The sequence below is a fragment of the Trichosurus vulpecula genome, chromosome 1 (assembly GCF_011100635.1).
Source record: "Trichosurus vulpecula isolate mTriVul1 chromosome 1, mTriVul1.pri, whole genome shotgun sequence".
NCBI lineage: Eukaryota > Metazoa > Chordata > Mammalia > Diprotodontia > Phalangeridae > Trichosurus > Trichosurus vulpecula.
The window spans coordinates 501,857,319-501,883,244 of NC_050573.1; the positions used below are offsets into that span (position 1 = coordinate 501,857,319).

Genomic DNA, 25,926 nt, shown 5'->3' on the forward strand with positions numbered 1-25,926 from the left:
GATAGGTGTCTGTGGTAGCTGTGTTCCAAAGAGTGACCACATTATATAGCTCCTTATAGCTTCATGTGATGACACAGAAAGAGTAAAAAGTATCTGGGTCAAAATGGGGGGTATTTTTGCATTTTTACCCCACCTCATTAGTTTTAATCCATGTAGCAAAGTGTGCCTGCTTATTTAATTAAAATGGATCCCAGGCTCCTACACTGAGAACTGACTTCTTGGCCATAAAATGACAGGTTTTATCTAGCAGGACCTAAATTGGTATCATACTGATAATCTTGGGACCTTTTTCTTTGAAAATTTCAGCCCTGAATTTCCCAAATCCCATACCATGATGTTTCCCAACTCTCCAACAAAGAAATTCCTTACCTCAATCACTTCTCAAAGTTTAGGCCTGCCCTTTCATCTGGTCATCCGCATCACTGAAGAATATCTATTCAGTCACCCATACCCTTTTATGTACTAGAAGAAGTGCTAAAAAAGATACCATGCCCATCTGATCTCATTTTCCCCATTCCCTCCACCATACTTCTGGGTAAATATACCCTGTTGAAAGCCCTCTCCTTCCCATTTCTCTCTCCACCTTCTCTCCCGGATTCCTCCCCCTGACCCCATTTGTCTTTCTAGTCTTCCTTCCTTGTCTATTTTTCTCTCCCTTCTGCTCAGTTCTGGTGTTGGAGGGAGCCACAGGGCAGCTGAAGGTGAACGTTTCCTCTTCACCTTAAGTCCTGCCTGAAGCTTTAGGATTCCCTAAATCTTATCTTACAAAGAACTCCCCATGTCTAACAGGCCTTGGCCATAGTTGCTTCCACTGTAGTAACTCCCTATTTCCCTTCACTTTTTTACCTTTTGCTTCAGGTACATTAGGCAAATCAGTGCTGTCACTACTTCTGGATAGTGCATGACAACTGTCCCATGGAGCCAATTACCATCCTCCCAATTTCCTCATGACTTCCCTAACCCAAACATTCTTTCCAGGCCACCATCTGTGCTGTCTCCCTCTAATAGAATGTGCTCATGGGAGGCAGGAGCCATTTTTCTTTTATATTTGTAGCCCCAGAATTTAGCATAGCGCCTAGCACATAGAAAGAACTTAAAGTATTTTTCTTTCATAGATTCATTCATCTGTTTCCCTAAGTCTTCACCTTGAATTCTATATGTTTTCCCCCAGAAGTTTATTTTCATTATTGTTCCGCTCCTCTGCCTCCACTGCAAGTTCTATATAGATCGCTCAGGTTGTATTGCACAAACCTCACACAGTACTGGTTGACAAGATGATAAATTTAGAGCTAAAAAGGACATTAGAGGTCATTTTGGCTAACCCCATCATTTTAAAAAAGAGGAAACTAAAGGCCAGAGAGGGAACCAACTTGATTAATGTCCCCTAGGTAGTAAGAGAGAGTCAGAATTCAAACTCAGATCCTCTGACGTCAAAATCAGCCCCCTTCCTACCCTACGGTACTGTACCACGAATCCTCTTCCCTGATCTCTCTCCCTCTCCCTAGCTGATTCTGATTTCTTCTGTAGCTCTATTTCTTTTACACACTTACCACCTTCTAATTTGTGTATTTCCATGTGTATCTTACCTCAAACCCATCACACAATTAGATTGTAAGCTCCCTGAGAAAAAGTCCTAAGTCTTATTGACTTTTGTGTCTCATCTATCACCTATTAATAGTGTGTTGCAGATAGCATTTAAGACGTGATTGCTGAATGACTGTTGTGATTAAGCTTGGCTTCTGTCAGGACTCTAGTACCTGGGGAGATTCCCTCACAAGTCTGTATCCCAGCATCACATTCTCCTTTTCAAAACAACTACATTCAGCACCACCTTGTCGAATCATATTTACCTCAAGGGTCTCAGAAATCCTCAAGGACTTAATGTGCTTTTCGTTTACCACATTTGTACACAGCCAGTCCTTCCCAATGTCCTGTTTATGAAGCTTGTATTTCCTCTTTACATTAATAGCCCCAGGAATTGTTGCTCTTGAATGCCCTATTTAAACAATTTTAAAAATAGGACCATGTATTTCTACAACTTGTTAAGATTAGTTGGAATTCAATTTCTGTTCTCTAAGGTGATAGCCATGGTAGATAAGTGTGGTAAATAACACAATTCTCATCAAAATCAATTCATCTGGGCCAAGGACCAACCAGGTGATAATCTTCTCCTCAACACCTCTTCTCTTCCAACATCAATTTGTGTATCTTACTTAACCGACTCATTTCTAATCATATAATCTACGTCTGATTTGCCCCATTTTCTGGGAATTATGTTTCTGGAATGTAATTTTTAAATTCTCCTTCAAGATAAAACATAGAACCATATACCAGACATCTAGTTGGGTTCCCAGACTCACAGAGGAATTCCTTCCATGGCATTCCCAACAAGTGGTTTTCTTGGCCCTTGTTAGAACAAATTCAATAATTCAGTACCCCATGAGGCAGCTCATTTCATTTTGGAAAGGCTCTGATTATTAGAAAGTTCATTCTTAGATTGAGCTTAAATCTGCGCCCATGTAATTTTCACTTATTAGTTCTAAATCTGCCCTCCAGAGCTACATAGAATCAGTTCAGTCCTTCTTCCACATGACAACTCCTGAGATTCTTAAAAACAGTGATTAGAACACACTTAGTTTTCTCTTCTTTGGGCTAAACTTTCTCAGTTCCTTCAATTAAACTTTATATGAACAAAATTTGGTGTGTCCTCACCAATGTAGTCACTCTTCTGTAATTTGTGCTCTGGTTTGCAAATGTCCTTCATAAAATGTTGTGTCTGAAAATGCATATCCTAATCCAGATATGGTTTGACCAATATAAAACAACTAACACGACTATTTTAAACACTATATTTCTATTAATGCAGCTCAAAATTTCATTAGTTTTTATTCCTCCCTTGTGGATGCATATTGAGCTTATAGTCAGCTAAAAACCTTAGTTCTTTTTCAGCCAAACTTCTAACTAGTCACATCTTCTCTATTCTATACTTGTACAGTGTTAATTTTTCAAACATTAGTGCTGAGTTTACATTTACCCTTTGAAATTTAATCTTGTTATAATTGAGCCCATTCTTCCACTCTGTCAAGATTTTTAGGACCCTGATTTCATCAGCTGATATGTTAGCTAACCCTTCAAGTTTCTTGACATCAGTGTAATTGCCATCTTTTGTCTTCATCCATTGATAACGATGATGAACAGGAGACAAATGAGAACTGAGCTTTCCCTCTAGGTTGACATTGATCCATTATCCGTAAGACCATAAATGTAAAGCTTGAGGGGACCCTCTGAGATCACATCATTCAAGCCCTTCCTTTTTACAAATAAAGAAACAAAGTTAGAGAAAGACTTGTTCAAGATAGCACAAGGAGCAAGCGGCAGAACTGTGTTTGGAACAGAGGTCCTCTGACTTCCAAATCTAGTGCTCTCTCTACTCTCCCACACTGCCCCAACTCTTTAGGTCCTGTCATGTAGCCAGTAATGCTTCTTTATCTTGTCTGCAAGGATGTCATGAGAAAGCTTATCACACTTCCTGAAATCTAGGTGTTCTTTGCCCACACAAGATTCCCTCCCCCAAATTGGTCAGTTGGGCAATCCTGTCCCAAAATGAGCTCAGATAATTATGATAAAAATGAGCTAAAAACAATTATTTAGCTTATCAATAAAGAATTATTTCCTAAAATAGCTAGCAATCCTGGGGGTGACATGCATGCCCTATTTCTGTGATCTTGTTCTGTTTCACCTGAAGGCCACGCCTCCCTTAATGTAGCCCAAGACTGCATGGACTCTTTTGGCTGCCGCGTCACACCGCTGACTCACATTCAGCTTAGAGGTGGCTAAAATCACCAGATTGTTTTCAGAACAGCTCCTAACCAGCCATTCCCCACTGAGAGCTTGTACTTGTGAAGTTGATTTTTTTGTACTACAGTGTAAGCCTTTAAAATTTATCTTATGAGATTCAGCTCAGTGCTCTAGTTTGTCAAGATACCTTTGGAGCCTGACTCCATCATAGTGTATAATTTATATTCCCCAGCTTTGTGTCATCTGCAAATTTTATGAGTGTACCATCTATGCCTTGATCCAATAATTGATAAAAATGTTAACAGCACAGCGCAGGGCCAAGCAGAGTTCTACTTGGCTTTGGGGCACCATTTCTACCCTTGCACTCGGGTTTTCAAATGTTATGACCATGGAGCAGCGGGTCTGGCAAATCCTAACCAGGTGAAAAGACTCTGAGTAGATGACCTATCATTTGAGGACCAGTTGGGGGAGGTTAATCACCTGAAGAGCAATTATTAGGTAATGTTCTTTTTGGCCATAACAACACGTGAAGACTGGCTACTGATGGAATGAATTAGCAGTTAATCAAATCAGTTCAAGACTTTGGCTATTCCCAAGAATTAATTCACTGTGAATTTCAGACTAGTTTTTGGAACACAGTAACTATAGAAAGCAGCAATATAGAAGTGTTATGTAGATATTTATCAGTGCTGGGGCAAGGCAGTTATAATCTGGGTTGGTAGAAGAATACCACACCAATGAAATCACCTATCTATGAGGGTGTGTGTGTGTGTACAAACAGCATCCACATATATAAGAGGGGAGAGAGAGAGAGAGACGGAGACAGAGAGACAGAGACAGAGCTGGGTGGCCTCAGAGTCCTAAAGACCTGGGTTCAAGTCGCATCTGTGATACATATTGACTGTTTCACCTAGGGCAAGTCACTTAATCTCAGTGCCCTGGCAACTCTCTTAAGACCATAAATTGCCAAGGAAGTGATGATTTATATTGGTAGAAGTTTCTCACCAGCAATTCCTGATGAAACTGATGAAAACACAGGTCTGTTAAAAAAATATTACACACACACACACACGTGCACACATGCATGTATGCATTCAATTTCACTGTAGATCATTTGGGTTTAAATTCCTGAAACATACAATCCTCTCACAGAAATATGAATTAAAGTACTAGAATGGAGAGCCTTTAAGTGAATAATGATAATTTAACAATTACATGAATAATGAGAAATTACTATTTATTTTACAATTTTAAAAATAACTGGTTAGGGGCTATCATGAAATGATAAATAAATTCACGACTGAATAATCTGAGGCATTTTTGGATGTACAAAGCTTTCCAAGGAAGGAATGAGGAAAAATGTCACTGACCTGGCAGCAATGTAGAGGGTTCTATTCATTATCACAATCATCTGGATGTCCAGTCTGTGCCTTTGTGTGGCGTTCCGTCCTGGCTTGTGGCCCACAAACACCGGATACTGTTTTGTATCTGTGAAAAGCAGAGTGGGTGGGGAGGTGGAACATAAAAGAAAACCAAGGGAAGCAGGAGCAGGAGATTTTTAAAGGGAAAAAAGAGAGGACAAGATCACAGAAATAAGGCATGCATGTCACCCCCAGTATTGCTAGTGGTCCCCAAACGCTCTGATTTTCATTTTCCTTTTTTTCCAGCATTCTCTGTAACTTCAAGTAAAAATGTGAAACAGTGAGGATTTACAATCTGATCAAAGTTTATTTACAGATTTTAAAAGAAGCACGCTTACATTTTTGTCAGCTTAAAATTATGATACCCCACCCCCATCTTCACTGAAGCTAAAATAGTCTAGAAAGCCCATTGCACACAGGGCTTCTAGTCTTTCATACAGTTTTCTTTTCATCCTTTTCAGAGTGCTAAGCCTTAGGGGCTGTCTGCCAAAGATTCTCTCCTGGTACAAAGTTATCACTGTAAAGTCAATATGGTCTAGTGGTGACAGCTCAGGTTCAAGACCTAAAGAAAAAAATACATACATACATACATATATATATATATATATATATATGTGTGTGTGTGTGTGTATATATATGTATATATACACACACTCTTCACTGCCTTCCAGTTAGATTGGTCTAATACTGCCGGCTGGCTGTTTTGTTTTCCAGGAATTGTGGGCAGTTTATTGTTGTGGGTGTTTAGCTGATCAGGAATCTCTTTAGGGATGAGGGTGGGAGAGGTGATGACCATATTAAAATTGGTACTGAAAGTGCATAGTAGGACAGGGACTTTTTGGTAAGGATACTGGGACATACTGGGGAAAAAAACTGGATACACAATGTACTTTTAAGTTTAATCTGCGTTAACATTTTCTCTTTTAAAAATAAACATAATTTTTAAGTTTATTTCAGTAGAAATAAACATTTTATTGAAGTAAAATATTTTGGCTTGAATTATCTTCATGGGTAGGTACAATGATCAAAATCTCTAAGTAATTGCTCAGACACATGTTATAATTGGTTTGTGCAAGCAAAAACAAAGACCAGGAAATTAAGAGGATGTGTATACATCTAACAAATGTGCCTCATGCTAACAGCAATTTTTAAAGAATCAACAAAACAATAATATATCAAGCCTGATCTGTAGAGTTTGCCAATTTCCAAAGTGTAAATCTCACACTGAAAATTTAACCATCAACTCTCACGGGTCTGCATACCTCTGGAGGTAACTAATTCTGTGACATTATAACACTGGCAGGCATCCGATGAGGATGTCTCCTCTTGAGCTCTCATTGGCTGAAGACATATACTTCCTAATAACACCTTAAAAGCGAGAGGTAGAACACATCTAGAATTCAGAACTAGCAACTTAGACCTCATTGATTTGAGTCCCTTGCTAATTTACAAGGAAACTGAAGGCAAGGGAGATTGTGGTTTGCCCAAGGTCATACATGTAACAAGTAATAGAGACAGGATTCTGAGTCTCACTCCACTAAACTTTCTAATATACCACCTTGCCTAAATCCCGACATTTTTCTGCTATAGAACATACAGCCAGCTCCAGAAAGCACTCTCAACTAGAAATACCTTCTTAAGAAACTGAGAGGCAAAGGCTCTCAGTGTCCATGCTTACAAGAAGGAAGAGGCATAGCAACTACCAGTGAATGCTAACTACAGTTTTACTAAAAGCTAATACAAGTCCTCATCTCTCATTTAACTTACACTACTAGTTTTTAGAAGCACAAGTGTGACTTTGGAGAATTTTTTTGCTCTATTGAGCGGTTTCGTTTTATTTAACAACTCTTACACCATTATCATGATTCAGCTACTGGCCAAGTACAGATCTATGAAAAAGGCAGTAGATACTCTGACACTGGTCTGCACCAAAACCAGATGTTTGTTGCTTCTTTAAACTGAAACTAAGCATTTTGGGGGGTGGGGTGGGGGGTGGATGGTGATGGAATAATAAGCAGAAAATCACCTAGGATTCAGAATATTTATCCAAAAATCAAACTTTATAACCTTGATTTATCTTTATATTACTTTTTAAAAAAAATCTTAGGCTTTTCTTATAAATACACAGTGGGAAATTTTACTAGTAGGCTTCTTACCCATTTCATTGATCACCTAAGTTAAAGCCACCATTGTGATGCCCTGCTGAACAGCATAAGTTTTTCAGATTTTTTTATTTTTATTTTTGGTCTCTATTATGGAATTTCATCTATCCCTTTATCCAAAGGGCTCACTAAAAGACAACATGTCTCTCTTTACAAACCTAGATTTGAGAGAGAGAGTGATGTAAAAAAAAAATGATTTCCTAATGTTATGGAATTGAGTGACAATAAAGTCACATATTTAGGTAATGAATGACCTTGAATATTCCAGGTATGGGTTCCTTCTGAGTGGTGGTACCAAGGATCACAAAGACAAGACTAACAGTTATCACTTTATACAGAATCCTATACTGACTCCAAATTGTATATTATCTGTTATTCTTTAATTGTTTTGTGTGCATTAATTAGTGTCTTCTGCCTAATTGGATTACAAGTTCCTTGAAGGTAAGGAGTTTCATATCTTTTGCATATTCAATGAGTAAATGCTGGTTGATTCATTCATATATATTGTTAGTACTACAGACTTGTTTGGCTGCTTAGAAAAGCAGGATTTAAGAGATCCTCAGATTGGAATTCTGCCTTGGCAGGATCCTCTAAGGAAACCAAGCACATCTCTGAGTTGCATCTGATGCTACATCTACTCCTATAATCCAAATAAGACAGAGCAAATAAAAGTGTTTCCCAACTAACTAGGCCTGGCAGGTGCATGTGAATGCAGATGCAGTTCATATTGTTTCAATGCAGAAAACCTGCTAACCTGAGACGATCTGTGAGATTGTTAATACTTACAGTTGCCATGTGAAATACTGATTGGCTCAGAATCTTCTGGGAAACCAGCCCCAGCAAAGTGTAGCAGTGTGAAATATAGCAGCAAGGCTTCTGACCTCATAGTAGTTCAGTGGGGAGACTTTATTTCTTTACTTCACCCTGCCAAAGACCAGAAAAAGAATTTTTCTTTCTTTATATCCTCTTTAATTCATTGTTAATTCGATTCTGTCCAGCAAGATGCTACTTTATTGTGCTAAATTTAAGAGAAAAGAAAATTCTGCTTTCTATCCTTTCCATTATAAATTGAGCAATTAGTGTAGTTTTAACAAAGGGAAATGCTTACATTCCCCACTGTCCGCCGTGACTCCTCATTGACGTGAGCCCCTTCAAAAACTTCTCCAAGCTGATGACTGGTACAATGCAAGATCCTCCCTAGTGAACAGCTTTTAATACATTATGGGCTACTAGGTAGAAAGCCTTCTGGTTTTAAAGAAAATTGGCAATTAGAGTTCTTAGGGAAATACTTAGTTCTTTTTCTTGGCAGGTTTACATAACTAGATGATGGTAGCAGGCACAAATAAAGCCATACTACAGTATCTAAATAAAAACAATGAAAATGACTGATTTACACCTCATGGAGAATAGGCAGGGAGCTGATAAAACCTATTGAACTTCCCCATCCCCATCCCATTACTCATTTATAAGTTAGGCCTTAAATGACACCTTGCAATAAAACAATGGTGAATGAGACTACCTAAAAATAATTTTATTCCCATTACCTGCTATACTCACTCAAAATCACATTATATATATGAAAATTCCCCTAAACCATAAAGATAAAAAGATCCACATGGGGACCACTGGATACAATGAAAGAAAACATCATGTAATAAAGTAAATAGCTCCTAATTCCCAGGCAGATTTCAGTTAGATGTTGATCTACAGGGGGAAATTAATGTAAAAATGAAGCTATCCTTTCATCCTTCCTGTGTTCTAACCCTTTGAAGTCGTCTGCCAAAAATTATCTTTCTGAACGCAGCAATTTTACAGTGCCCCATCAATCATTGAAGATTTGTGCGTAGAAAAGTCAGACTTCATAACCTAGATCGTCTTTGAAAGTCGATTTGGTAAACAAAGTACTAACATGTACTTTTACAACACCATTTAATTTTAGACACCTATGGTTCTTTTCTTCACCCCTCTCCCTTATTTCCCTTCCCCCAAAGCATTAACAAATCCTTTGTTGCATTTCAGCATATAATTTCACAGCCACAGCTGGGTCTTAATCATTACTCCAATTGGAAAGTGCACATTAATTAATTTACTTTATCTTGAAAATAAAAGGGTGGGGGGGGGGAACAGTTTCCTATCTACATCCCTGAAGTGTGGGTTGAAATTCAATTATAAAGCATGACTTGCCTAGAAGAGCACTCCATTACTAAGGGGGCATAAATACCCTCTCTATTTATGTCTAGGAGCAGGTTATAAGTGGTGACAAGATAAGCTTGGTTGGTTTGGCATGTTATAAAGGGTTTGAGCTCAAAGAATAGCACCTCCAGGGTCAGCTGGGAGGCTGCTACCATCTTCCATGTCTGTTGTCAGGATTACAATGAGGAGGAGGATTCAATAGCAAGAGTAAGTAAAACATGAAATAGAAACTAGCTAGCTATTATGTCTGAGATGGAAAAGCATATAGGGAGGAGGAGGGAGAGATAATAATACACTGAAGGCTCAAGGGAAACATTACAATATTAGGCAGGAGCATAAGTTACCTCAGAGGGTTTGTAACATTAAAGGAAGAATAAAAGAGAAACAAGGGCTGATTTTTCCCACTTACAAGTCTTCAGAAATACACTACTTTTAAAGACTCATTCTTTTTAATGCTTTATATGAATGAGGGGATTTGTGCCTTATGTAAGAAATTAATTATTATCTCTCTACAAATATATTATTCTCTGTACGAGTGCCTTGTAAGGGAAAAAAACCAAAGCACCACAGCTTTACTACATCAACAAATTTCAATTATTGCAATCTTATAATTGCTCTGGTCAAATACAAAGCTCTTCCCTAAAGTGGAGAAGATCAGTGTTCCCAGAAGAAATCTACCTAACTGCTTCCTCTAGTCTTGATACATAGATATGTAATTGCTCAGAGCCTGGTAAATCAAATGTATGTTCACAGTGGGGCCACACTATCATCATTATCATCATGGCTAACATTTATATAATGTTTTAAAGTTTACAAAGCATTTTACAAATATTATCTCATTTTATCTTCACAACAACCCTTGGGAAGTGGGTGCTATTATATCCATTTTGCAGATGAGGAAACTGAGGCAGACAGATGATATGTGACTGGTCCAGTTTCTTTGCGTCTGAAACCTGATTTGAACTCAGGTCTTTCTGACTCGGGGCTCAACACTTTATTCTTCCAGCTAGATGTCTCCAGAAAAAAAAAGCTGCTAAATGGTTTTCCATATACCTCTAAGGTCATCAGGCAGCTAACATTTGTGTTATGAGTAAAGGTATCAGAGCAGCACTGATTAATGCACATGGACATTTAAAGCTTTATTCTTCTGAGATTTTGATCTATTTTTCCTTCCCTATTCCACTTGCCTGTGTAAATGAGAAAACAGTATAATTTTTTTTTGGCATTCTGCAGACAGATATCACTTGTTTGTTCATTTTCAAGACTGTAAATGAGGATCTGGGTCTTCCCTCTGAGACCAAGTCTGTGATGACTTTGAGGGAGCTAAAATAATAGCAATATGCAATAGCCACACATTTATATTAATATCTGAAATTCATGTTAGTTAGTGCTGTTACCATAAAAATGTACTTTCAGATTCATCTAAAACTGCTGTTAACATGAAGTACATTTATTAGGTATTGAGACATTCTCTTATTTTTCTGGTCTCTGTTTGTACTTATGCAAGCCAACTATATTATGTATTTAAGCAATTAAGTAGAGATTTTGGTCATCATATCTATCCATGAGGATAATTCAAGCTAAAATACTTTACTTCCATAGAAAGCTTATTTTGCTACAATCACCTGGATAATTCATTGTCTTATTTTCCCACTTTCTTGGCCCTGAAGCTGGCACACATAAAAGTATACTATTTTGTCAGGGTTTTTATACAATGTTTGATGTCACTTTTGTTCCTAGAATTCACTGTCATCCTTAAGAACATTTTGACTTGCTCTTCATGGATTTCTGTATGGTGAATCCATTAAATACTTTCAGATTCATCTAGAAATAATCATATTAATTTGGTCTGAGTTAAATGAAAAGGTTGACTTTTTATTTTTGCTTATTTAAAGATGATAAATTATTTTTATTGCTTTTTTTGGTCTACTAAATCAATTTGGATATTGAAATCGTGATGAACAAACAAACATAAGGTCATTATTATTGGCTTCTTTTAGATAAATTAAACAGTGCTGAATACCAACTGGCCACCACCTGCATTCAGGTTTTCAGGATATTGAAAGCCAAACAAAATAAGGTTAAAAAGATGTCTTTAAGTTCTCTAAGAATATTCTTCCCAAAAGCTGTAAATCAGACATATATCCAAGTAAGTTTAAATATGTAAAAGAGTGGGGTACCTGGCAAGAATATCCCGTGTACAGTCAAAGGACCTGAGTTTGAAATGATTCTGCCATTTATTACGTGTGAACTTTGACAAATCATTAAACCTCTTTAGGTCTCAGTTTTTCTCATCTGTAAAATGAAAGGGTTGGCCTAGGTGACCTCTAAGGTCCCTTCTAACTATATATTTATAATCCTTTTAAAGTCAGAAGTTTTATTTAAATATATGTGTATATATACATATATGTATGTGTGTGTATATACATATACATACACATATACACGTATATTTACCAACATTTCCTTTCCCCTCATGTCTTCATCCTATACATTAAATCCAATTCAACAAACATTTAATAGACTCATTGAAATTGCCTTAGTGATCACATAGCCTAGTCCCTCATTTTAGATGATTTCCCTGACATCATAAAGGTAGTAAGAAACAGAACTAAGGTTTGGATCCAAATCCTCTACTGATAAATCCAATGTCCTTTCTGTATTATTATGTATTTATCACTTATTATGTGCAGGGCACCATGCTAGACACTGAAGGTAATACAAAGTTTAGATAAGACACAATTCCCTGCCTTTATGGAACTATATAGTCTAAGATGATATGATGCAAAGTCATGCCACTGACTCTGAAAAACTGTACACTAAAATCTGACTGTGAAGTCAGAAATCTCTACCTCTCATAATCCAGTTTATTACTTGAAAAGAATCTACAACCACTCCATCAACCATAATCAACCAACTAGTTATTTGTTGTGTGTGTACCTGTTCTTAAGAGTCAGGGTTCAAACCTTCTTCTGTGAAGAAGGGAAGCCGAGACAGGAGTGATTTCTCTTTTTAACCTCCAATAAATGCTAGGATGGTGAGTCCTATCAGTAGGATACATTAGCCACTATTGGTATACTTGTATTGTTATATGTGTGCATGTGTGTGTGCACAGGCTCACATTGTCTCCCTCAACCAAACTGTTATTTCCACAAGGACAGAGGGACCTTATTTTATATGCTCACATCAATAAAATAATCAACAAACCTCATTAAGGGTCTACTCTGTGCCAGGCACTGTGCTACATGCTGGAGATTTAAGGTCAAAAGTAAAATAACCTCCAATCTCGAGGAGCTTACTATCTATCTGGGACAGACCACAGGAAAATGTATAGGTATATATATATGAAATAGATTCAAAAACAGATGCAAGATGTTTGAATGGGAGGAAGGAGGGAAAAGAGGGTAATCAAGAAAGGCTTCATGGAGAAGTTAGAACTTGAATGGATCCTTAAAGAAAAATAGAGATTCTAAGAGGATGAGTTAAGGGGGGGGTGGGGGGGAGGGATTCCAGGAATGGGAAAGGGAATAGTCAGGATAAAGATGGGAGATGGATTTGGATATATGAGAAGCAATAAGAGCAGTTTGCCTTGACTGGTCTTGACAGTTTGTTCAGAAAGAAGAGTAATACGTAATAAGGATGGAAAGGTGGCTTCACCTTCACTAGGTCAGGAAGAACTTTGAATGCCTAGTAGCAGAGTTTAATTTTGATCCTAGAGAGGTAACAGAGAGACATTGGAATTTATGAGTAGTGGAATGGCATGATCTGACCTGTGCTTTAGGAGAATCACTTTGAGAGGAACCTAGATCAGTGAACTGCTAAACAGATTATGATTCTTGAATAGAGTGGAAAATTACCATGCTATAATGACGATGATTGCAGAGAAACATGGGAGGATTTATCTGAACTGTTACAAAATGAAGTAAGCAGAAGTAGGATGATAGTATGCACACTAAATGCAACAATGTAACTGAGCAGAACAACAACAAAACAATCGATGCAGTGCTGTGAAATTAGAATGCCCATGCCTGGCCCTTAAGCAGAATAACGAGAAGACCCCTTTTCCATTTTGGAAGAGGTGAAGGACGATCGTGGTCAAATACTGAATATAGTGTCAGACTTTTTTGATGTATTAATTGGTTTTGCTGGACTCTTAATGCCCTCTTTTTTATTCATTATTAAAGATGGTTCTCCAGTAGAGGGAGTATGGAACAATAGATTGGGAAATGAAGTAATATAAAAATAAAATGTACTGATAAAATGCCCTTGTTTGAAATAACAATTTGGTTGGGGGAAGCAAGGCATATCACAAAAAAGAAACAATATAAGCAAACAAATAGTGCACAGTCTGTCCTATTTATAAGACTCACTTAGCACTTATTGGATGCCAAAAAAGAGAAATAACTCCTATTTGGATTAGTCAGAGATGACTTCATAGAAGGAGATTTTAACCTTGGCCTTAAAAAATATCATTTAAAAAAATAACATCAAAAACAACCAAAGGAAAATCATTAATAGTTCCAGAGGATAGATTGGAGTAGGGAGAGGCTTTGGGTAGAGATCAGTTAGGAGGCTATTTTAATAATCCAAGCTATGAGGGCTTTAATTAAGATGATAGTTTTTTTGTAAAGAGAAGGGGAAAGACATAAGATATGGTAGAGGTAGAAAACACAAGATATGCCAATTGATTGACTGATCATGTGGGGTAAGGAATAGTCAGGAGTTGAGAATGATTCTAAGATTACAAACCTGGGAGACTAGAAGGATGGTAGAAAAGAATAGTAAAGTTTGGAAGAGGAGTGGGCTCAGGAGAACAGATAGTGAGTTCTGCTTTGGATATTTTGTTTCTGAGAGACCTAAAGGACATCCAGTTTGAAATACTGAATAGGAAGTGTGTCACGTGTGACTGTCACAAGAGAGTGACAAAGGTTGGAGGGATAGATATGGGAGTCATCAGTATAGACAATCATTTAATAAGTAATAATATTAAGGCAATGACTAGGTGTAAGTGTAGGTGGGATGTGAAGAGTCTGCAGCAAAGCATCAACCAAGAATTATTCAAAGGAAGCTACATAATGGTGCTGGTCACATGGCTAGAGGGAGAGGTAACTCATGGAGAGCCCAAATGCTCCAGTAAGATGCGGAGAAATCTAGAAGAAAGCCTCCAGTACCTTGGGTGCGTTCCACAGAGAATTATGGGAGGACACGCATAACAGTCACACAGTGAGAGAGAAGGAAAGGTTATGAATTACCTCTTCTCTGAGCTCACAGATCCAAAGTATCAAAGTAATCATAAGAAAAATAATTTCACTTGAAATTTTGCAAGCTCAAAATCTCCCTTTACAATCTCTCTTAGAAGTGTGGTCTACTGGATAAAAGAAAAAAATTATACCAGGACAATGAGAGCTATTCCCACCTTTACCATTTTTACTATGAACAATTTCCTGGAAGTCACTCATCTACCAAGTTTCTACATAAAATAAAGTTACCATATAAAATAACAACACTTCTTACCTACTTTAGAGGAATATTTCAAACATGACCAGTAACCAGAGCTTTGATTGAGTGGCCTGAGCACTTTGTAAAGAGAAGCAATCAACATTTATAAAGACCTATTTATTGACTAAAATCTCTATGTCAGAAAGAGAACACAGTGCATAGAGTGCTAAATTTATAGGTCTGAGTTCAAGTCCTACCTTTACACTTACTGGTATGACTTTGGGTAGGTCACTGAACCTCTCAGTGCTCTCTAGGAAACTAAAACTAAATTATAAAGAAAGTACCAACCTGTTCTAGCGAAGCAGGAGTTCCCTAAACAGTATGAGGGAAATCACAGGCTAGTCTCTAAGCCCTACAGTTACTATTCCCACTGGAGAAGGAGAGAGATTGTTTGTGCAGTGCAGCCTAGACATGATGATGATTATGCTGATGGGGAGGGCTGTTCCCCAATTCTAGCATAGGAAGCAGCTCTGTACTTAGAAACTCAAGTCATAGTCCCAGAATCAGACTGTCCCACTAGAGTGGGTGGGGAGTGCTGAGGGAGAAGTGTGGGAAGATACCTCAAACTAAAGAAAGAAATTCTACCCTGGTGCACATGTTACGGTAACTTTGTAGAACATTTCACAGCTGCTATGTAGCCTGACATATGTCTGCTACCATGGTCCCAATTTTCTGTAGTTATGTGTGTGTGTGTGTGCGCACGCGCACACGTGCGTAAATTTCAGGGGCAGGTTAAGCAGGATGAGGGGTACAGGCAGCTTTTTAACTTCTGTACCTGAAAAGGCCCATTGACATTTTTTTAAAAAGTGAAAAGAATAATAAGGCTCATTTCTCTTTTTATTTATCCGCAAGTGCGATGAAAATATAAATGCTTTGGTACTTCAGTGTTAAGATACAGTCACATATAGCTAGCAAAAAAAAAAAAAAGGAAGGGACAGAGAGGCCTGCCTTAAATTTTTATGTACAATAGATTTACTTGCTTCAAAGATCTTTGGGTGCTCCCTCCAATGACCTAGATCACAAACCTTCCGTGTCTTAGTAAGTTGGCTTGGGCTAAAAAATTCATCACCTGGTGGTCAACCCTTTGGCTTCTTTTCCATCACATCCTCTCTGAATTTTGCTAAATCAGTACAGATTCTCCCCTGGAGCTGTTACGGTACTGCAAAGGAATCGGAGACTCCTTCCATTTACCATATAGTCACATGCTGATCCTCCATATAGGTCAGTTCCCTACCTCAACATAGGGGATGGGAGAAATCCACTCTAGTGTAATTAGTATATTTAGTCATTTTATAATACGGACCCTTATCTGGCATTAACACTGAATAGATAGGAAAAAGGAAAAAAAAATACAGTAGAATGAGAAAAAAACAAGGTAAGAAGCAGGATATGGTATTTTAAACAATAAAAATAATGTCTAATAGTTGGACACCCTTAAGTAGTCAGAGATGCTGAGAGCTTTTATTGGCCTCACTAAAGGTAATCTATGAAACAAGCACATAGCTGATATTTAAAAGGCGAGCATGGAATGATTCACTCAATTTTGTACCGTAATTATTGAAGGTTTGAGGTGAAAGAATGATGCAAACATTTTCCAAGTAGTTTAAGGAAGCGTTGATTATCCTGTAGCATACTTATACTGTTAAGTGTAAATATTTCCCTCCTTTCAGCTTGCCTCATTTGTGATGTTGTACAAGCAATAAATCATCCGAAACTATGTCAGCTATGAAATGGAACAGCACTGCTCCCTGGTTCAGTAACTGATAAGGTGAAGTTTTGGATGGCCCCCATGCCAGAATGAGAAACCTTCCCTGAAGAATAGTGGAGGCAGGTGTCATGTCTGTGGGTACAACCTGGCCTACTTAATCCTGGAACCTGTCTTGCAGAGATCAGAACTACTGATCATCCTCACACACAAGAGGAAAATTTAAACAAAACAAATGAGTATTTAAATAGAGAGTGCCCTCCATTGACCTATGCAGCACAGTTTCAAGGACTCTAACATTAATAGGATGCTGTCATTTGGAATCTCCAAAGTGAGGCTTGCCTACTCCGGGGGGTATGCAAGGCGATTCATTGGTGTGTGTTTGAAGAAAATATTAGAACAGAGAGCAGCCCAGCTGTTCAGTGAACTCACAGCTGCCACCTGGCTCCTCTACTCGCCTCTTCTCCCCTCCCCCAGTGCAGGCAGTGCTGGATAATCAGCTGTGTGTGCTCTTCCTCAGGCAGGCAGGTGGGCAAGCAATCACCACCCAACCCCCACACACCCCGGTCTTTCTCCTTACAGTCCTGCTGTAGCAATGGAGTACTCCTTATATATCCCCCAAGCTGAAGGACAAGCAAATTCCTCTTCCCAGAGAGCAAGGACCCTTCCAAGGCCCAGGGCTAGGAGAGAGGGGTTGAGAATGGATAGGGCCAAGGACTTCAGGAATAGGAGTTGGACGGGGTGTGTCATAGAGAATTCTGGGAATGAAAGGCTGTAAATGATTCCCGAGGATAGGAGCTCCTTGCTGCTTAGCCTGTCTAGCTAGGGAGGCTCTTATCTTCCCCAGGTCTTAGAAGAACAAAGAAGGCTTGCACTGAGTCTGACAGGAGTTGCAGAAAGAAGAACAGAAGAGAAAAAAAGCAGCAGCAGCCACCGCCTCAGGAAAGGAAACAAGCAGCAGCTAGCATGAGGTGAGACAGGACGCAGCAGCTGCTGCTGCCAGGATTCTTGAGGTTCATGAGGCCAAGCACAGAACTCTCTCAGAGCTGCCACCCGGTTCCCAAAAAACTCAGCCAGCCTTCTTCCCCTACCCACCCCCAACCTATCAGACAGCTTGGAAGCAAATGAAGAAGGCCATCAAGCACCAGGAAACCAGGGCTTACCTGGGCACCTTGCCAAATTACCAACTTCTCACTACATGGAACCGCCACCCTTTGGACCTGAGACCTGACCTTCAGAGCTGACGCCTCCTTTCCTACCCTCCTCTCCTCCTTATCAAGAAAGATGGGAATTTACAACTCAAATTTCAACAAAACCTTTGCATAATTGGTGGATGGGATCTCAAATGAGTATAATGATTCATTAAGTTCAACCATCGATGTGCATTTTCTATTTGCATCTATGTAGCTTTGGAAGGTATATTTTTCAACTGTGACAGTCATTCAAATCAAGCATTGCAATAAACTGAGCTTGTAACAAGCTCACTGAATCACTGTATCACAACTTATTAAACCAAGATTTAAAAAAAACAATAAAACATATTTGATTGCGTTGCTCTCCACACACACACACACACACACATGCACACACACACACCCTACCCTTAATAAAGTAGAGAAAAAAGATTAATATCTATATCATCTTTTACAATTTTTTTGTTTTTGTGTATATTTCATGATCTATAATCTCTATGTAATGTTAAGAGAGCCAGACATGCATACAATTTACAAAGAAATATATTCATATGGAAATGTGCACTCAAAAATTTTATTTTTGTTGGTGGTGAATGATTTTTTTAAAAATTAGAAGAGCATTGGCTTAAGGAAGAATCAGCCAGGAGGATGTTTCCCAACTAATTAGAAACAGCTCAAGGCTATTGATTCTGATTATAATCTTTCTTATAAATTATCTATAGGGGCCACCTGCGCTGAAATAGTTTCATTAAGATATAAGGCCAATACAAATAAGAATGATGGCTTCAAGTTCTTGATAAAGCACCTGGCTCTTCTCCTAACCATTGGCAGGAACATAAAAGCACACATTTCGGAAGAAAGGGAAATGTCGTAGACCACATGTATTCATTTGTTTGGAGAAAGAAAAAGGCCTGCCAAGGAATCTTGTCATAAATATTTGATAAAATCATAGTTTACAGATAACGAAACTGAGAACCTAGGGAGCCTAAGGGATTTACCCACTGTCATACAGTTAGAAAAAGGTAGGCCTGGAGTCAAAGTCTCTTTGTTTCAGTCTCATGAACTTTCCTCTGCATCATATTTTATATCAAAACTAGTCTGAGTTAAAATATATCTAGACATTTTTTATTAAAAAATAAAGCTGTTGCTGTTTGTACATTGTCTTTGGGCAAGGGCCAAAGGGTCTGGCATTGGCTTTTTAAAGGATTTTCCCAATGGTTCTCAGACAGCTTTCCTCCCTTTACTATCATAAGTCTAGGGGCATTGTGAGGCTCAAATGAGACAAGGGAGGAAAGTACTTTGTGAACTTTAAAGAGCTTAGTCAATGCCAGTTATTGTTATTAACCTACAGTTACCAGGCCTGCAGTCTGGTGATGCCTTTATACCCTCATCCTCCTACTGCACTCAAGCAGTGGTTATGGAGCAATACAGGAGTGTGCTGGTATAAATGTTTAACAACCAGGTTGGAAGGTGGTAGGGATGGTGGAGAGGACGTTTGTATACACTTTTAAGTTTAATCTGCATTATTGACATTTTTTGTATTTCTTTTCTATTTTCCTTTTAATATTTTTTTATTTCATTAAATATTTCCCCATTACATTTAATTTTTTAAACATTTGTTTTTTTTAAAAATTTGAATTCTAACTTATCTCCCTCTTTTCTGCCCCTCCTTCCTTCCTAAGAAGGTAAGCAATCTGATATTGATTATACATGTGAAGTCATGCAAAACATAGTTTCATATTAGTCATGTTTCAAAAGAAAACACAAAAAACCCAAGAAAAATAAAGCAAAAAACTATATGGTTCAATTCATATTCAGTGGATCAGTTCTCTCTCTGGAGGTAGGCAGCATTTTTCATCATGGGTTTTTTGGAATTGTCTTAGTAGATCATTGTCTTGAAGAGAGAAGTTAAGTCTTTCACAGTTGATCATCACTTTCTTAAATTTAGACAATGAATCAAGCTCTGATTTGTAGCTGCTGATTTAGGAGGTGTGAATGCTCACACTGAAAATTTAACACTCTTCCTGGTTAGAGCTGGCTCTAGCACACCCTGGCACCTGTCCAAGTGTCCACTGATTGTTTCTTTGTTCCTTTTGGGCCCTGTGGACTCTTGATCCTGAATCTGGGACTGGACCCGTAATTTTTGTAGATGTGAAGTCTCAAATGAGGAAACTCCTTTCACCAGGGTAGGGCAGAACCTTCTCTGCAATTTACAGTTAATTGCCTAGAGAAACAGTTTCCTGGAGAACTGGGTTACTGAGTTGTAACTTTCATTCCACAGGACTTCAACTCAGATCTCAAAGGCCAGCTCTGCGAGACACAGCCTCTCACCCTATAGTACCAGAAAATCTTCAGGCTTCAAAAACCTCTAAAAAACAAAAAGAAAAGGGAAGGGTGGGGGAGGGGCATAGCTTGTTCAATGCCTTTTTTTGGTTTGTTCTTTTCCCTCCTTTTTTTCACATATTATCAAGTTTCTGTGAGGCCCCAGACAGCTGTACAACTGTGCTTTTTCATTAATTATTTTTAAAAGAAATCATGATTTCTTTTACTAAAATCCCTGAGATTTTGTGATTTGATAGGAACCACCTAAATCTTTTATGGGAAGTGGATAAAGTTTACCATTTCGACTTTATGCTTATTCACAGAATATATCGAACTCAAAGACAACATTTTCCTAGCCCTTGTAATAGTATGTTAAAAGGACAAGAAGAGATGGTGATTATTAGGGTTTTCTATAAACCTCTGTCAAAATTCTGAATTGATTTTAAAGCTAAAATGCTACAATATTATTTCTTTTAACAGAAATACCATTGCTGACATACACTTTATTGTACAATCTCAGCATAATTTATAGAAAACAGACAGGCTACACCAGCAGCATCTGTCTTCCGCATCCTGACTTGGTCTGTGAAATCTCAGGGCTGGTTACTTACTTGCCTGGATGTGCCTGGATGTACCCTTTTCCCTCCAGTGGAACGAAAGTTACGATTCAATAGCGACATAGATACACATAGAGAATGAGAGACTCTCTTTCTCCCTCCTGAAGTGACACTGAAATATGAAAGTCCTGGATGTTTCCAGAAGAGTGAGCTCCTTAAAAGCAGAGGCTTTGAATCCCCAGAAATTACCACAGTACCAGGCATATTATTGTAGTTATTCAGTTGTGTCTGACTCTTCATGACTCCGTGGACCACAGCACACCAATACTGTCCATGGGGTTTTTTTGGCAAAGATGCTAGAGTGGTCTGCCATTTTCTTCTCCAGTGGATCCATCACCTTTTGTCAGAACTCTCCACTATGACCCGCCCATCTAGGGTAACCCTGCACAGCACAGCTCATAGTTTCCTCGAGCTATGAAAGCCCCTCTGCCAGAATAAGGCAGAGATCCAGAAGAAGCCTGGCATATAGTAGGTACTTAATAAATGAATGTTGATGATTAATCATTGACTTAAAAAAACACTGTAACAAAGACCTGCAGACACTGTGCTCTTTATTTTGCTGTTGCTGGGGTTTTTTTTGTTTTGTTTTTAACATCTTCAGCAAATCCCAATAAGGAAAAAAAACCTAAATCATTCTCTCTTGAATTAAACTCTTCAGGTTGGGTTCTCTGATTCCAAGAGTAAGACACTTTTCATTTTTTCTCTTGGGCATTTAATGATTTTCAGTCCTTTTCTTCTAAGTAGAAGACTAAACATATATTTCACCATAGATTTGTGTCTATCCAATAGCCTAGATTAAATTTGGATCGCCCATAACAAATCATGGTGTTACACTGGATGTTGCTTAAGGTATAGAGGCATGACATATGCACACATCCATCCTCCCCACCCCGCCCCCACCTCTCTCTCTCTCTCTCTCTCTCTCTCTCTCTCTCTCTCTCTCTCTCTCTCTCTCGTTCTCTTTCTTTCCTTTTCTCAAATCTTTACTCTAGCTATAGATATAATTATATTACAATTAGATACAGATATGGCTGTGACTATGTGTGCATTTGGTCTGGACCTGTGATTGCACTGGTATAAGGAACTGGGTAGGGAAATTCTCTCTAAAAAAATGTAAGTCAACAACTTGTCTACAACTTAGTGTTACAAAGTTGCCAAACCATACAGAATGTGTATCAGAGAGCTAGGCCCTTCCTCCTTCTGTCTCTCTTTCTCTGTGTCTCTTTGCCTCTGTCTCTCTCTCTCTCTCCATCTCTCTCTCTCTCTCTTTCTCTCTCTCTCTCTCTCTCTCTCTCTCTCTCTCTCTCTCTCTCTCTCTCTCTCTCTCTCGTTCTCTTTCTTTCCTTTTCTCAAATCTTTACTCTAGCTATAGATATAATTATATTACAATTAGATACAGATATGGCTGTGACTATGTGTGCATTTTGTCTGGACCTGTGATTGCACTGGTATAAGGAACTGGGTAGGGAAATTCTCTCTAAAAAAATGTAAGTCAACAACTTGTCTACAACTTAGTGTTACAAAGTTGCCAAACCATACAGAATGTGTATCAGAGAGCTAGGCCTTGACCCTAAACTGTCCTGATTGCAAGGCTCATTCTCTGTTTGTTCTTCCTCCTTCTGTCTCTCTTTCTCTGTGTCTCTTTGCCTCTGTCTCTCTCTCTGTCTCCCTCTCTCTCTCTCTCTCTCTCTCTCTCTCTCTCTCTATTTCTCTCTCTCTCTCTCTCTCTCTCTCTCTCTCTCTCTCTCTCTCTCTCTCTCTCTCACACACACACACACACACAAACACACCTCTTATAAACAGAAATGAGAACAATAACTCAATTTATAGAATTCACTTGTACTCTTTAGGAAACTTTGATCAAAAAATAAAAAAAGGTCTGCTTTTTAATTTAATAAATCAGGAGAGAAATGTGAGCCTATTGTTGGATAAAGATAAGAACTAGATCTGTGATTTCACTAATAAAAGGAAACTCCAGAATGAGGAGACTCTTACAAAAGCACATTAACTCCTCTTTAACTAGGGAATCTTAGTTGCCTAGAGCAGTGGAGTCAATCTCAAATAGAAATGAAGGCCATTAATCTGTATAAGGATCACTCTGGGCTGCATATTGACTTATTTTTAAAACATAATATTATGTATGTTTTATCATATTTTTTGTTTTGTTAAATATTTCCCAATTACATTTTAATCTGGTTCAGGGGCACTCAGGGCTGCTATTGGTCACATGTTTGACACCTCCAGGCCTAGAGCACTAAGAGGTTATGTGACTTGTTCAGGGTGTCAGAGGTGGTACTCAAAACCAGGCTTCCCTGGCTCTCAAGTATAATCAGTGTAAGTTATTAGGCGTTGTACATTTTGTTGGCCTTGCTCATGCATTATTCCTATTAAAAAAAGAATAAGCTGTTAACTTATCTTGGGTTGTTTCCCTCTTCCTGACGCCATTTGGGGTCTTCTTGGCAAAGATACTGGAACAGTTTGCCATTTCTTCTCCAGCTCATTTCATAGATGAGGAACTGAAGCAAAGGGAGTTAAAGTGACTTGCCCAGGGTCATACATCTAGTAAGTATCTGAGGCCAGATTTGAACTCATGAAGATGAATCTTCCTTATTCCAAGCACAAGGTTCTATCTAGTTGCCCTATCTTGATTCATTAAGAGTTAAATAACTTAGGTGTTTTCCTAAAAGCAACAATCAATTTAAACTGAGGGGAAGGAACAAGGTAGTGAGGGTAAGAAGAATTAATGTACTACACAGCATTTTATGGTTCAAAAGTATCACATCTATGAATGCTCCGCACCATACTTGCTCTTTAAGACTATCAAGTGCCACCATCCATATACATACACACACAACACACACACATATATACACACATATATGTGTGTGTGTGTGCGTGTATGTGCGTGTGTAGCCTATCATGATCCACTCAGTCGCCCATTTTTGAAATTATTTTGTATTTCTTTTTCTGTGTTTGGGTTATCTCCACATTCCCTACCCTTAGAATGTTAGCTCTTTGAAAGTGGAGACCTCTTCATTTTGTCTTTGGATCTCCAGCACTTAGTATTGCGTGACACAGAGTAGGCATCTAATAAATTCCCACTGAATCAATCAATTAAATAATGAGTGAATTATTGGTTATATATTATGAAGACAGATCTCTTCCATGGAAATATATACAAGTTCTAAGAAATCTAACGTCCATTTATAATCAACTTCTACTTGCTGCCTAAAGTATTTAAATGAAATTCCTTAACAAAATAGCAATAGGAAATTTGGGGCAGATTTAGTGATTCAGCATATGGAAGTGGCTGCAGCCTACATTTTTTTTTCCCTGAAGAAATTAATTGAGGAAGTATTCTGCAAAGGAAAAGAGTATTCCCTCTACAGTACCATGTCTGGAACCTACCAAGCTAATACTAAAGATATTTCTCTTTCTCTGAATATATTAAAAACTATAGGGTAGAAAAGAGTTTCTTTGGAACAATGATTTCCAAAGATTTTGTAAAACCCCAGAGAGTCTCTAATCATTTCAAGAGGAATTCTCAAGGAATTTTCATAAGAAAATTAATCTGAACTCACATTAATTAAACAATAATAATAGTGTGTTATGCTATAACACTATAAGGCAAAGATTCATAAAGATCAAACAATGGATTAGGTAATGAAACTCCAAGAAGATTGGGAATTGTATCATTCATTCAGTCATTCCTAATTTCCTTGTAAAACCAGGTTTCTCTCCATCTGAGGAATTTACAAGGACAGATTGACACAAAACAAATCTACAAATTAGAAGTCATAATAACACCCAGAGCTAGGAGCTACTGCAGAAATCATCTGGTCTACCATCTTTATTTCATAGATGAAGCCTATGCCCAGAGAAATTGAGTAACTTACCCAAGGTCGGGAAGACAATAAAGTAGCAGAGGTAAAATTTAAATTCATGTCTATTTAACTTCAAATGCAGCGCATCTTCCACTATTATTAACTATATTCCACTATTACTACATAGTCTTCTACCACACATATATTCCAATGATGTAAATTTGGAATGGGCCAACATACACCAAAATGTTTGTAGTAGCACTTGTGATAGAAATGAACTGGAAACAATGTGCATAGAGGCCCATCATCCAGGGACAAGCTGAACAAATTTTGATACATGGATAGAATGGAATATTTCTAAGTTGTAAGAAATGATGGATTTGGAGAATTCAAAGAAAACATGGGAAGATTTTTATGGACTGATACCAAGTGAGGTAAACAGAGCAAGGAAAGCAATATACATGATGACCAAAACAAATTAAATATGAACAGCAATAAAAGTGAATGAATCTTGATAAGTACAAAGTTGAAGCTTAATCCTGAAGAAGAACTGAGAAAATATACCTCCTTCTTTTGATTGTGGGAGGTCTACATGTAGAATACTGTCAGATGTGGTAAACATATTGGTGGGCTTTGTTGAATTTTTGTTTTACTTTCTTTTTGAAAATCTTCAGGGAAGTTAGTAGGGGAGGAGGGTAAGTATATAATTAGAAATAAATGTGAAATTGAAAAAAAAGGCATCAGTAAAACAAACAAAACCCAAAGGGTATCAACTATTTAGTCACTTTTCTATCATAATTCTAAATTGTTTTCTGGAATACTCTGACTAATTCCTAGTGGTAAGTTTTTTAAAGCACCTTATGGGTAAGCATTATAATGGCTGTCAACAAGGAAATATTACTATAGGAACAATAGTATCTCCTGCCAGTCTACACTCCATCTCTGCCCAATATTATTGTCAAATGTAACTAAATGTAAGTTGTTGGTATAGCCATTTCTTTGGCATTATCTCATTATTAGCAGGCACAACTTTATCAAAACCAACCCTGAAGGGTTCTCAGTATTTTCCACAACCTGCTCTATTTTCTGCTTTCCTAACATGGTGTGACCCTGATACTTGGAGTCAACTAATCATCTAATCCCTGAAGCATGTAGGTAATTGCTAACTGGCAGTAACAGTCTCTGAGCTCTG

General features: G+C 38.1%; 1 protein-coding gene across 2 annotated transcripts in view; it reads right to left on the minus strand.

Moving 5' to 3' along the window:
• The window catches only part of SEMA6A (semaphorin 6A), a 183,745-nt gene that overhangs the window by 76,259 nt on the left and 81,560 nt on the right, over positions 1–25,926 (minus strand). For both annotated transcript variants that reach the window (XM_036740547.1, XM_036740539.1), the window contains exons 2-3: positions 8,168–8,305; positions 5,169–5,286 (exon numbers count right to left, since the gene is read on the minus strand). In XM_036740547.1, the coding sequence (XP_036596442.1) occupies positions 5,169–5,286; positions 8,168–8,267 (218 nt within the window). In that variant the 5' untranslated portion in view covers positions 8,268–8,305. The remainder of the gene's footprint in view (positions 1–5,168; positions 5,287–8,167; positions 8,306–25,926) is intronic.